General features: G+C 46.2%; 1 protein-coding gene across 2 annotated transcripts; it reads left to right on the top strand.

Annotated features, from left to right (window-relative positions):
* Positions 1-7299: 7299 nt before the first annotated feature.
* LOC143437314 (myc proto-oncogene protein-like) lies at positions 7300-11474 on the top strand. 2 transcript variants are annotated; one of them, XM_076922125.1, is made up of 3 exons: positions 7300-7323; positions 9049-9784; positions 10806-11474. In XM_076922125.1, the coding sequence occupies exons 2-3, from the start codon at positions 9058-9060 to the stop codon at positions 11375-11377; spliced, it is 1299 nt and encodes a 432-aa protein (XP_076778240.1). In that variant the 5' UTR covers positions 7300-7323; positions 9049-9057; the 3' UTR covers positions 11378-11474. The 2 variants fall into 2 exon arrangements, with proteins under 2 accessions (XP_076778240.1, XP_076778239.1); XM_076922124.1 differs by having other exon boundaries at positions 9046-9784.
* Positions 11475-13514: the final 2040 nt, after the last annotated feature.

The raw sequence follows: 13514 nt of genomic DNA, 5'->3' as shown, positions 1-13514 counted from the left end.
AGGCTGGAAGTAGGGGACACTGAAACCTCTGTCAACAAGACTGATGAGGATTAACCCCTAACTTACGAGCTAAGCCGGATAGTCAATGACGGGTAAGAGAGCATACCGAGACCCTTGCCCCTAAAAGAAGGGAGGCCTCACCATCCTAAGACAGGAGCTCAACCAATGGCTGTTGAGTATCCAAGGACGGGAAAGGGAGGCTGGGGTCCTTTGTTCCAACCTAGGACAGGCACGGTTTCCGTAAGTTTTCCCAGCCTTCCCTTTTGAAAAAAATTTAAAAAGGGGGACCTGGTGGGAGCCAACTTTTAGCAGAAAGCGGCTAGATCATCTTTGCAGCCATATGGAACCATATGCCCTGATAAGAGATTTGGTTTTCAATAGCCTACAACAGCTGAAGCACACTCTGATATCCCACATATTTTGCGTTGCTGTTTATTGCCCCCAGCTGCAAGGCACACGTGGTAGCCATGCCTGCAAGGCATGCAGTTCACGTGTTGTCCACGTGCTATCCACACCATACATGCCTGTAAGGCGCACGTGCTATCCAAGCCTGCAAGGCGCATGGTGCACGTGCTGTCCACGTTATAGACGCCTGTAAGGATTACGTCATATCCACACCTGCAAGGCACGCGCCTACAAGGCACGTGGCAAAAGCCTATAAATAGCTCAGAATTCCCTTCAATAAATGAGACTTGATCAGAATCTCTGTCTTGTCTCCATTCTTTGCGTCTCTTTCCCTTTATTCCCACTCTCTCTCTCTCGCTAGACCCTGACCCTTGGACCAGAGCGGCAGCTTGGGCCAGGACACAGTGGCCGCCAAGCGTGGAGTGGAGCAGGCCGCAACATTTTGGCCCACAAAGCCGGGCAATACAGGCCGTGACAGGACACCATGAAATGCTAGTACCTCAAATGTAAAATAACTCAACACTTCCTTATTCTGTGAAGTCCGAGACTTGTAATAATAAGTGCTAGCTTACTGAGAACAAGGATGATACCAGGCCCTGTGCTGAACATACTATCTTATTGAATTCTAACATTATCATCACTAAAGTAGATGCTTTGACTTTGGTATTCCTATTTTATAGATGAAAGAAAGGAAAGTTACTAAGGCTGTGTGTGGGACTTAAGATATTTAGTCAATGACCATGGTAGAATAGGACCCCAGGGAAGCTGACTCATCCATCAACAATTCATATACCAAATTTTCATATAGCCAAAAAATGACAGAAAGTCTGCATTTCTTCCAGTGAAGTGAGCATTTGTCTTCTCTAAAGAGACTACTTAGATGACGGGCTTGAAAACCTATAGTCTCATAGCCAATCCTCGCTATTTACCTTGAGAGAAAAGATTTGAGTGGATGGTTTTCAGCTGACATTCATTCTAAAGCCAAGGAAAAAGCCAGGTTCAGAACTAAGTGTTTTAGTTAGGAGAGATGGCAGAGGTTCTGGTTAGTCAACAAAATGATGGACTGGGTATTAGGACTATCTTGTACCTCACTGGTACAAATTGTCATAATTATGCTCTAATTGTATTTTGAGAGAAAAGTTTTATTTTAACAGGAAGGGTGATGTGTAGGAGGAGCTAAGGTAGGAGGAGTACCGAGAGGAAGAGAAGGCATAAGGAGAGGAGGAGAAGTAGGAGAGGAAAAGCTGAGTGATGAGAGAGAAAAAGAAAGAGAAGGGGGAGATAGGAAGGCAGATGTTCACGTGTCTCCACCAGTCAAAGATAGTTGACATATCTAGGTTGGGTATTGGGTTACACTTCTGATTGAGCATTACCAAACTTATAAAGCCTTTCATTAACATTTTTAAAAAGTGTATAAAAGCAAAAAGGAAAAGGGGGCATGGGATAGGGGTTTTCTGGGGGGGGGGGAATGGGGAAAGGGGATGGCATCTGAAATGTAAATAACATATCCAAAAAAAAGAGAGAGAGACTACTTAGAGCTGGGTGGTGGCACATTGCTTTAATCTCAGCACTTGGAAAAACAGTGTAGGTAGATCTCTGAGTTCTTGGCCAGCCTGGTCTACAAAGCAAGTTCCAGGACAGCCAGGGATACATAGAGAAACCCTGTTTCAAACAACAAACAAACAAAAAAGAATAATTAGATATTTGCTAATTTGCTGTGTCAGATCAGATTTTTGGTTTGTGACATTGTACTGTTCATTCAGAAGAAGGGAGACCTTTTTCTAATCGCTTACAAATGTCAGTGTGGTTTTAAATATCCTTGGCCCAGAGAATGGCACTATTAGAAGGTGTGGCCTTGTTGGAATAGGTATAGCCTCGTCAGAGGAAGTGTGTCATTGTGGGGTTGGGCTTTGAGACCCTCCTCCGAGCTTTCTGAAATTCAATCTTCTGTTTGCCTTCAGAACAAGATGTAGAACTCTCAGCTCCTTCAGATTCATGCTTGAACTGGACATTTCCACTTTTCCTGCCTTGATGACAGTAATCTGAACCTGTGATGCAGCCCCAATTAAATGTTCTTTATATTAGTTGTCTTGGTCATGGTGTCTGCTCACAGCAGTGGAAACTCTAATTAAGACAGTGAGTTTGGGCATAAATGGGGTGGCAGAGACAGGGCGATAGCAGGAAATACTATGACATGGCTAGTGGGACAACAGGTACTGCCAGTAGCCAAACCAGCCTGGCAAGCAGCTAGCCCAGAATGCATAACACAGCAGCAGAAACACGGAGGAACTGGCTCAATGACAAAGTGGAAGGAGGTAAAGCAATTTCTAAATGATGCTGTCATCTGATCACTACATCTGCACACTGGCACACACACACACACACAAAAACAAATAACATTTTAAAGAAATAAATATTGCATGATGACTGCAACAACCACAGGTCATGGGAAAAGAGGAAAGAAACAACGGAGCAAAGAGAAGAGACTGCACACACAGGAGGAACATCAGGAGAATGTAGATTTACCCAACTGCTCTCAATGTTAGCATGCTGGCATCTAGGGCCCAACACCCTGAAGGGATTGGCAACATCCCTGAACTTGACTCACTAAATGCCAATAGTAAGCCCCAAACCCCACCACCTATAACGATCTCAAATGTCTCTACTCATTGCCAAATGTCCCATGGAAGTGAAATTACCTCTAGTTGAAAGTCACTGATATCTAGAATCTAAAAGCTTGAGCGTTTCCAGAAACTTTTCCAGCAAGCAACAAAAGAGAAATGGTCACAAGGCCACTAGTTGTGGTGAAGATAGCTTGAGTGCCTTTAAGAAGGTGCGTTCAGCTGGGCAGTGGTGGCACACGCCTTTAATCCCACCACTTGGGAGGCAGAGGCAGGGGGATTTCTGAGTTCAAGGCCAGCCTGGTCTACAAAGTGAGTTCCAGGACAGCCAGGGCTACACAGAGAAACCGTGTCTCGAAAAACCAAAAAAAAAAAAAGGTTCATTCAATGATGAAGTCCACATATAGGAGTCATGAAGGAAACAGACAAGGTAAAACTGAGCAAGCAAGGTTGAGCTGCACTCAAAAGTCTACCTACAGAAGTGAAGAGACATACCCATAGTTTGGGATCTGTACTAGCCAATGAGAGAGGTGCAGACTCCTGTTGCACTGGCATCTAAATGAAAGTCAAAGATTAAGGACAAAAGAAAGAAAGATAAAGAAAGAAAGGAAAAAAGGAAGGAAGGAAGGAAGGAAGGGAGGGAGGGAGGAAGAGAGAGAGAGAGAGAGAGAGAGAGAGAGAGAGAGAGAGAGAGAGAAAGTAAAAGGAAAGATTCTTCATTTTCTCCTCAGTCACCTTTACCCCCTACTCAGCAAGGGTCCATCATGGAGACAGATGTTGCCCAAAAGGACCATAACAAAGATGGGCCAGTGAACAAAAGTGTGAGATTGACTTGGGTTTGCCATTTACAGAACAATAAATGAAGCCTTTGAAGCACAGTTAAACAAAAGAGCCATTTATCTATGCTGGTACCTAGCTACAAAGGAGAACAGGAATGCAGCAGAGGACTAAGAACGAAAGAGAAAATAACAAACTGAGATGTGCCTGGGGTTTACTAGGTCCTGCCTGAGACCTTATGCCAGAATCTGAGATCTAAAAGTCAGTGGGTAAGAAAACAATCAAGTATGCTTAATGCAACACAGGCAACATAGGCTCTTGGGTATTGTGTTAAAAATATCTACTAATTTTTTTCTTGTCAGCTCCTTTAATTTATGCAGTATGGGAAGGGACAACATCAGGGAAAAAAGGAAGAGAAGACAAGGAAGACTGTACATTTTCAAATGCACAAAGATTTTGTTCACTGCCTTCTCAGTTTCTGTACCTATGAATTCATGGTGCTAAATTTTATTTCTGTTATTTTCTTGTCTGTGGGGGAGCCTGACTGTGTTCCTCTCTATTGCAGCATGGCTGCCATTAATATGCTTGTGAGATCCTCTGTTCCTTTAGCATTCCATGGTTAGTGTGGTTTTTAATCTAACAGCACTTCTTTCAAAATGATCTTTCTGCTGCAGACAAGTATTTATCATTGTCTTTGCTCTCGTCACCTCCTGACAGGACTCATGTGAACTGAAGCAATTTAGAAATTCCAGCTCATCCTTAGGATCTCCTGCTTCTTTAGAGACTGCTTTTATACATGGAAAGTTAGCTCAGTGATGGTGGTGGGGCTCTTTGAAACATGCAAAAGAGAGAGATTCAAGAGAGTTGGGGGATGTTGTTTAGGGGTTTTCTCCTTGTGACCAGAACAACTTTACGGAAGAGGTGTATATTTTGGCTCAAAATTTGATGGAAAAGTCTGTGATGGTAGAAGTCAAGGCTGGAGCAGCTGGAGGCTTTGTCATTTGTGGAGCCCAGTCACACTCTAGTCAAAGTTAGGAAGCAGGGGGAGGGGGAGGTTTCTGGAGTTTAGCTCTTCTGTTTTATACCTCTTTATCCACATTGTGACTAGATCTAGTCCATAGTTAACACAGATCACATTAGAGTGGGTAGGTCTTCCTTCCTCACTCATACCTCTCTAGAAATACCCTCATAGATACACCAGATCTGCATCTCCTAAGTGATTCCAAGTTTCATCAAGTTGACAATCAAAACTAACCATCATAGGCAGTGGTGGCATACGCCTTTAATCACAGCACTTAGGAGGCAAAGGCAAGTGGATCTCTGATTTCAAAGCCAATCTGATCTAAGAGTTCCAGGACAGGCAGAGAAACCCTGTCTCAAAACACCTAAAAAAAGAAAAGACCCCCCCCCCCCATTAACCATTCCAAGGATGACAGTTCCTGGTATTTTATTCACACCACATATTTGGGCCTCCCTTGATGTGTCTTTGCCAAGGAAGAAGTTGAGCCAACTTGTTCATTCTGGTTGGGGATATACAGCTCAGTGACAGAATGCATGCTGACCTGTGAGGCCCTGTCTCAATACTGAGCACACACACACCTTCCTCCTCATCTCAAGATGGCCCTTTTCTCTCTGTAGGTCTTGCTTTCTTAAAAAATACAAAATCAGCATGACTATTGTATGAGACAGTATGGCGAAGGGCACTGTGATTCTTAGTTTGTCAGGCTGTAAGAAGGAATGCACTCTCTGCCGTGGGGTAGCCCTATGGGACTGCTCACCTGGAGTCTTAACACCATGAAGAATAATAGGGTATTCTGGAAAGCTGTGTGTTTTGGACATCTAACTCACATCCAGCTGCATCTCCCAAAAGAGAACCTTACAGTCACAACATTCCGGAGGAACAAAAGAGTGTGACATCTTCCACTATCTTCCAAAAGGAAACTTCAGAATGAAACAAGCAATCATTGCCCTTAGTAGGCTTGCACACTGAAGCATACATGACCGTCATCAGAGCAATCGGAAGCCCAAGACAAGAGAACAGCAAGTTCAAAGCTACCTTGAACTGGCTGCATGTGAGTCCCTATCTCAAAACACCATGGGCTAAGGGTGTAGCTCAGAGACAAAGCTCCTGTCTAGTGTTTGAAAGCCCCTGGATTTGATTCCCAACAATAAAAACAACAACACACATGCTGATACTCACACACAGACATACAGATACCACACCCTAAACACTAAAATTTAGTGTAGGTGTACTGGTATATGAAACTCTAATTCCAGCACCACAGACTTTGAAGTAGTTTTTATTTTAGTTAGAAGCCATCCTAGGCTACATTCTCAAGAAGAAAATTCCACTAACTACACTTTATTGACAAGATTATAAACTTGTGGCTTCTTGTCCCTTTTCAATATTTTTTTAAAATTTATTTTACAATGAATGTGGTACCCGTTCATTTCCTAATATGTAAAATGGGGATATCCCCTGCCTTCCTGTTTCTTGAAAGTGACACCTCAGGTGATGTCACCAGGTTGGGGTACATTATGGGCAAGTCCCCAAACCACAGGCTATTCCACTACCTGAGTTCCCACGCCTACACTGGACCAGCATGACTTGGAAGTAAGATCTTAAAATAATCCGTAATTACTCCTTTTCAAAAGCACCTTCTGAGGGTCAGCTCTAACCACTCTCATATTTGTTGGTGCTGTCCTGTGTTTGGGGAGAGGGAGATGGTGGGTGTGCACAGCTTCTAACAGAGTAATACTAAAGAGACAACCCTAGGGAGTCTTCCCCAAGAGGCCTTTTCTAAGGCTATCCACCCTGTCAGGTATACTGAGTACCTTGTCAGTTGATCAGATGCAGTCAAGAGTCTTCTGCATGATGCTCAGACATTCACAAACACTGTGTAGGTTCTACAAATTTCCTTTGTATTACACCAATCAGTACTTTGGGTTTAAATTTTCAACTTTTATTATTATTATTATTGTTATTATTATTGGTTTTTCAAGACAGGGTTTCTCTGTGTAGTCCTGGCTGTTCTGGAACTAACTCTGTAGGCCAGGCTGGCCTTGAACTCAGAAATCCGCCTGTCTTTGCCTCCCAAGTGCTGGGATTAAAGGTGTCCGCCACCACCGCCGGCAATTTTCAACCTTTAAAAAACAAAATTACCCCCGGCGGTGTGCAGTGTGCAGAGCCGTGCTCCGGGCGACCTAAGAAGGCAGCTCCGGAGTGAGAGGGGCTTTGCCTCCGAGCCTGCCACCCCCTCGCTCCAACCCTCCGGCTGACCCCAACGTCAGCGGCCGCGACCCTCGCCGCCGCTGGGAAACTTTGCCCCATTGCAGCGGGCAGACACTTTTCACTGGAACTTACAATCTTCGAGCCAGGACAGGACTCCCCAGGCGCCAGGGAGGGAATTTTTGTCTATTTGGGGACAGTGTTCTCTGCCTCTGCCCTCGATCGGCTCCCCTGAAAAGAGCTCCTCTCGCTATTTGAAGGCTGGCTTTCCTTTGGGCGGTAGAAAACCCGGTAAGCACAGAGCTGTTGGTCTTCTACTGTGTTTTCTCTGCGTCTTGAATGGAGGGGCCGGTTAGGGGACAGTCTTTCTTCCGTTCTTGGGCTTTTGACACTTTTCTCAAAGTAGTTGGGGTAGGCCCGGGTGGAGCTGGGATAGATCTGAGTCGGGTTAGAGCGACTTGTCAAGATGACAGATGAAAGGGGAAGGGAAAAAACCGGGGTGCATTTTGAAACAGGTAACAGAAGTTACTATGGGCTGACGCTGACCCCGGCCAGTTGGACCTTCTTGCTTTGCTACATTAATTAATATTTTTGTCCTCTTGGGTTGGGGGGTGTCAAATCCGGAGGTCGCTTCGAGATGGCCAAAGAAAGACCTCCATATCCCGAGGTCTTTGGAGAAGGGATTATGTAGCTGCCTGCGGCCACAAGTCAACTGGGTTCACCTGAAAGGGGGGCTGGGAATGAAAGGGGAAGGAGGGCGAGAAGAGATGAGGCCAAGACAAAGTTCTCTGATCAAGGCCCCAAGCTTTAATGTTAATCTCTCAATTTAAAGGGGAAGACCCAACCCACAACCCCTCCTGGTTTAAGATGGGTGGGATAATCCATAGTACTTTCCAGGTCACGGCCGGAGATGTCTCAAGGCAAGCCCAGGGGCAGTTCCGCTTCTGTGTTCTGGGCAGCCAAGGTGGGTAACTCCACCTAGATCCTGTCACTTGACTTTGTTGTGGTAAACAAGGTCTCTTCAGGCTTGCTCATGGTGGGGGGAAGGGTACTGGATTACCTTTTGCCTGTGGGAGCGAGAAGGCTCCGTAGCCGCTCACTTCCCAATCTCTGTGAAGGCATTTAAATTTCGGCTTGGTGCATTTCTGACAGCCGGGGACCAACACGGAGGTGCGTCCCGCCCGCCAATCCCCTGCAGCAATTGCAACCCGTCCCTGATCCTTTTAAGAAGTTGCCATTTAGCCAGGCGGTGGTGGCGCACGCCTTTAATCCCAGCACTCGGGAGGCAGAGGCAGGCGGTGAGTCGTGATCCCAGCTGTTCCGTAACAGCTGCTACTCTCGGCGAGGAGAGGGAAGACGCCCTGTACCGGGTGCTGAATTTTTGCGGGGTCTCTGGCGCAGTGGCGTCTCAGCTTTAGAGTGTAGAAGGGAGGTGTCTCTTATTATTTGACACCCTTTTATTAGAGAGGTTTGTTAGAGCCGGAGACTGAGCTCCAAGTCAGCAATTGGAAAGAAAAACCTGCAAAGGAAGGAAGGGGGCCGCGCTGGGGGTGGAGAAAGAGGAGGGCGGAGAGGAGCGACGGCGCGATAGGGGACCCGGATCCGCTCGGCGGCACAGAGGGCGGCCACGGGAGGGGGCCGAGCGCCGCGGCGCCTCTCGTCTTTCTCCTTCAGGTGGCGCAAAACTTTGCGCCTCGGCTTTTGGTAGACCACTACTGTCGCCTCCCTCCGCCTCTGAAGGAGGCCAATTCCTGGGCGTCTGCAGGGCTAAGTCCCTGCTCTAAGGGGGCGGGGACTTGGAGCAGCTGCTAGTCCGGACGAGCGTCACTGATAGTAGGGAGAAAAAAAAGTGCATCCCCCCCAACCACACACATACACACACACACACACTTGGAAGTACAGCACGCTGAAATGGGAGTGGTTCAGGATTGGGGTGCATGCGTTGCGCCAGGTTTCCGCATCAACCAGAGCTGGGTAACTCTAGACTTGCTTCCCTCGCTGTGCCCCCTCCAGCAGACAGCCACAATGATGCCCCTCAACGTGAGCTTCGCCAGCAGGAACTATGACCTCGACTACGACTCAGTGCAGCCCTATTTCATCTGGGACGAGGAAGAGAATCTCTATCACCAGCAACAGCAGTGCGAGCTGCAGCCGCCCGTGCCCAGTGAGGATATCTGGAAGAAATTCGAGCTGCTGCCCACCCCGCCCCTGTCCGCCAGCCGCCGCTCCGGGCTCTGCTCTCCATCCTATGTTGCAGTCGCTACGTCCTTCTCCCCAAAGGAAGACACCGCCGATCAGTTGGAGACCGAGCTGCTTGGAGAAGACAGGGTGAACCGGAGCTTCATCTGCGATCCTGACGACGAGACCTTCATCAAGAACATCATCATCCAGGACTGTATGTGGAGCGGTTTCTCTGCCGCTGCCAAGCTGGTCTCGGAGAAGCTGGCCTCCTACCAGGCTTCGCGCAAAGACAGCGCCAGCCTGAGCCCCGTCCGCGGGCACAGCGTTTGCTCCACCTCCAGCCTGTACCTGCAGGACCTCGCCGCCGCCACGTCTGAGTGCATTGACCCCTCGGTGGTCTTTCCCTACCCGCTCAACGACAGCAGCTCACCCAAATCCTGTACCTCAACCGATTCCACCGCCTTCTCTCCTTCCTCGGACTCGCTGCTGTCCTCCGAGTCCTCCCCACGGGCCAGCCCTGAGCCCCTAGTGCTGCATGAGGAGACACCGCCCACCACCAACATCGACTCTGGTAAGCCGCTCCATTCTCAACAGAGTAGGAAGCGACAGGTTGGGGTGGACCTCCTTCTCCACTACTCACTGGCGTTAATTCAGTTGACCCCGGGGCTCACCCTTTCTTTCCCTTCCGTCCCTGGATTCCTGTGCTTTAGATATCCCTCTCCCCTTCTCCCAGACCTCCCTGGTTGTCAGCCCTCCCCCACTCTTCCCACCCCTCAGGAATTTCATTTGGGTTTTTAAATCTTCTGGCTTATCTTTCAACTCCATCCACTCTCTTTACCCCTCCTAAGCATTTTAATTACCCTGAGAAGAGTGTGAATGAGGATAAGTGAACTGATCCTGAGGAGGTGAATTACCTGCTTCTTTTCTTGACTGCCAGAATATTTGAATTTAATGGATACGTTTGTACAAGACCCAAGAGAAGCAATGACAGGCTTTCAGCCTTTAGCCTCAGAACCAGGCACTAGTGAAAGTTCCTAAAGATTTGAAGAGCTGATTTTTTTTTTCATCCTGTTTTGAACACTTCAAAGCAAATCCTGTTCAATTTGGATTTCTCCCGTTCCCAGCACTCCCCCAAAACCAGGACGTTTGGCAAAGCTGCAAGACTTTTATTATTATTATTATTATTATTATTATTATTATTACACTTCCAGTAAAATAGTAGGGAGTTGGCTAAAGTCATAGCAAGAGATTTGCAGCCATCGCTCACAGGACCTGAAGGGTTCTCAGTAAAGTCCCTTAAAAATAGGAGGTGCTTGGGAATGTGCTTTGCTCTGGGTGTGTCTGAAGCCTCATTAAGTCTTAGCTAAGAATTGGCAAGGATGCCATATCCTGGTACATGGTAATTTTCTCCCCTGTGCCCTAACCCTGTTCTGTGTCTTTCTGGAAGAAGGGAAGATGGTGTCTGGATCTGGGTCTTACTTTCTTCTGAATCCTTTCCCATTTGGTATTTGGATAGCATTGGTTAAATCCTTTATAGCGTCTGGGATTCAGGAGGCATTGCTAACTGTGATCTTCCCCTTCCTCCCTTACAGAAGAAGAACAAGAAGATGAGGAAGAAATTGATGTGATGTCTGTGGAAAAGAGGCAAACCCCTGCCAAGAGGTCCGAGTCAGGGTCATCCCCATCAAGAGGCTATAGCAAACCTCCACACAGCCCACTGGTCCTCAAGAGGTGCCATGTCTCCACTCACCAGCACAATTATGCAGCGCCCCCCTCCACGAGGAAGGACTATCCAGCTGCCAAGAAGGCCAAATTGGACAGTGGCAGGGTCCTGAAACAGATCAGCAACAACCGCAAATGCTCCAGCCCCAGGTCCTCAGACGCGGAGGAATACGACAAGAGGCACAAGAGGCGGACACACAACGTCTTGGAACGTCAGAGGAGGAATGTGCTGAAGCGCAGCTTTTTTGCCCTGCGTGACCAGATCCCTGAGTTGGAAAACAACGAAAAGGCCTCCAAGGTAGTTATCCTCAAAAAAGCCACCGCCTACATCCTGTCCATTCAAGCAGATGAACACAAGCTCAGCTCAGAAAAGGATTTACTGAGGAAACGGCGAGAACAGTTGAAACACAAACTCGAACAGCTTCGAAACTCTGGTGCATAAACTGACCTAAAGCGAGGAGGAGCTGGAATCTCTCATGAGAGTAAGGAGAACGGTTCCTTCTGACAGAACTGATGCGCTGGACTTCAAATGCATGCTCAAAGCCCAACCTCACAACCTTTGGCTGGGGCTTTGGGATTGTAAGCTTCAGCCATAATGTTAACTGCCTCAAACTTAAATGGTATAAAAGAACTTTTTTTTAATGCTTCCCATTTTTTTTTCTTTTTCCTTTAACAGATTTGTATTTAATTGTTTTTTTAAAGAAAAATATTTTCCGATATAAATAGGGCCTTTAAATGTAAACTGTTAACTTTAAAATGTTAACTTTAATAAAACATTTATAACAGTTATACAAGATTTTAAGACATGTATAATAACAAACCATAATTTTTTATTTAAAGATATTTTCATTTTTAAAGTTGATTTTTTTCTATTGTTTTTAGAAAAAAATAAAATAATTGGAAAAATATAATTGAGCCAACTCTTAAGTTGTGTTTTCTTTTTTTTTCCTCTCCCTCAAACTTCTTTTCCTCAATTATAGATTAAGAGAATTTGACCACTTACACAGGGTAGGTTCACAAAGATGGGAAGGAGTTATCTTTCTTAAAATGGTGATGGGGAAAATGGTGCTTGGGTCCTCAAGACCTCTACATTCTCAGGGTTATGAGATACATTCTGAAGATGGTGATAAGAACCAGAGTTATTAGTTAGGAAAGGGCAAAAGGCAAGTGAGAAGGCTAGATTTGGGGAAGAGAAAAGCAAGAGGTTAAAGATAACAGCTAAATGTACAGAAGGTAGAGATGGCAGAATCTCCTGCAGTTAACCATAACGGAAGCCATTCCCTGATTTACTTCATGCCAAGGACTCTGCCCTGCAAAAGAACTGGTGGGGGGAAGGGAGAGAGAACCACCTTTTGTTCTTTGCCTCTTGCTCCCAGATGACAGTCCCTTCACATCACATCACCTGTGCCAGGTTGAACCTGGTTTTCCAAACAAGGATATACAAAAGTTCCAACGGTTGTAGAGCTTAGTGAGAACACAATGAAAATAACCCAGAGACCCTGTCTTAAACCAGCCATGCCCCTTGCTTAGCTGGGTGTCCTCCACTGGTCAGGGGCCTGAGAATGAACTCTACTACTTGTTCCAGACTCTGTTATGAGCTTTGGCATAGTGCCACTCAAGAGGTACTATGATCTCTTCACACCTAGTACAGGTAGAAACAGGATGAAATAACCCCTCCTTGCACCAAGGGGATTCAAAGCTACTTAACACTTAGTGTATCCAATAGGAAGAATCTAGCTACTAATGAGGGCAGGAGTCATTCAAGTTTCACTACTCACAACTGACCAGGCTTCAGTTCCTCTCCTCCTTTGTGGATTGAGGGGTAGAAGGGGGAGCATTGTATGTCAACAATTGCTGCTTAGTCTTGTACTCAGAAGCACATAGCTCACTCCTACCTTACCCATTTATTTTTTTAACATCAGATCCCTGCTTGTTCCTGGGAAGAAGCTAGTTTAGAAGTGCCACTACTGGTCAGATCATAAAATAAAACATACTTGGGCTTTCTTACGTGAGTCATTTTAGAAACTGCAAGCTCTCCTTCCTCCCAAGCGCTTTCACACCTGTGACACATGCTCATCTGCCTTTGCCTCCCAAGTGCTGGGATTAAAGGCTTGCACCACCACTGCCCATTTTACTATTACATTTTAAATATGTTGTTTTTTTATTGACTGCACTAGGGATGGAACCTATGCGTGCTAGATAAGTGATCTAAGGGTGAGTAACATCTCTAGAGACTGTAGGTTATTTCACCAAAAGTTTCGGGGCATTTTCTACATAGTGGTGGAAGTTCGAGTCCTGGGAACATTGAATAAGGATGGAATCTAGTAAATTTTGAGGAAGAAGCTAAAGGAGAAAATATCAGCAGCAGATTGCAGGGAAGCCAGAATGAAGGAGAGCTAAAACCAACAAGCTAAAATCAAAATGTTTTGCTATTTGAACCGTGCCTAAAGTAGCAAGAAGTACATACAGCATGGGTCCACTGGCTTAGTGAGGGGGATGCAGCTCTAGGCCACTCCTTGTATCCCTTTCCTCTTTCACTCGGTATCCTCCTGCTCCTTCATCTGTTAGAGACAACTGCC

Source organism: Arvicanthis niloticus, chromosome Y, assembly GCF_011762505.2.
Source record: "Arvicanthis niloticus isolate mArvNil1 chromosome Y, mArvNil1.pat.X, whole genome shotgun sequence".
NCBI classification, from domain to species: domain Eukaryota; kingdom Metazoa; phylum Chordata; class Mammalia; order Rodentia; family Muridae; genus Arvicanthis; species Arvicanthis niloticus.
The sequence above is the reverse complement of the archived record's forward strand: the minus strand, read 5'-3'. Positions and strand labels throughout refer to the sequence as shown.

Excerpts from the sequence above, each read along its gene's own strand:
- LOC143437314 (XM_076922125.1), top strand. The coding sequence starts at position 9,058 with ATGATGCCCCTCAACGTGAGCTTCGCCAGCAGGAACTATGACCTCGAC. Across the intron at positions 9,785-10,805 it reads CACCACCAACATCGACTCTG|AAGAAGAACAAGAAGATGAG; the intron begins GTAAGCCGCTCC and ends CCTCCCTTACAG.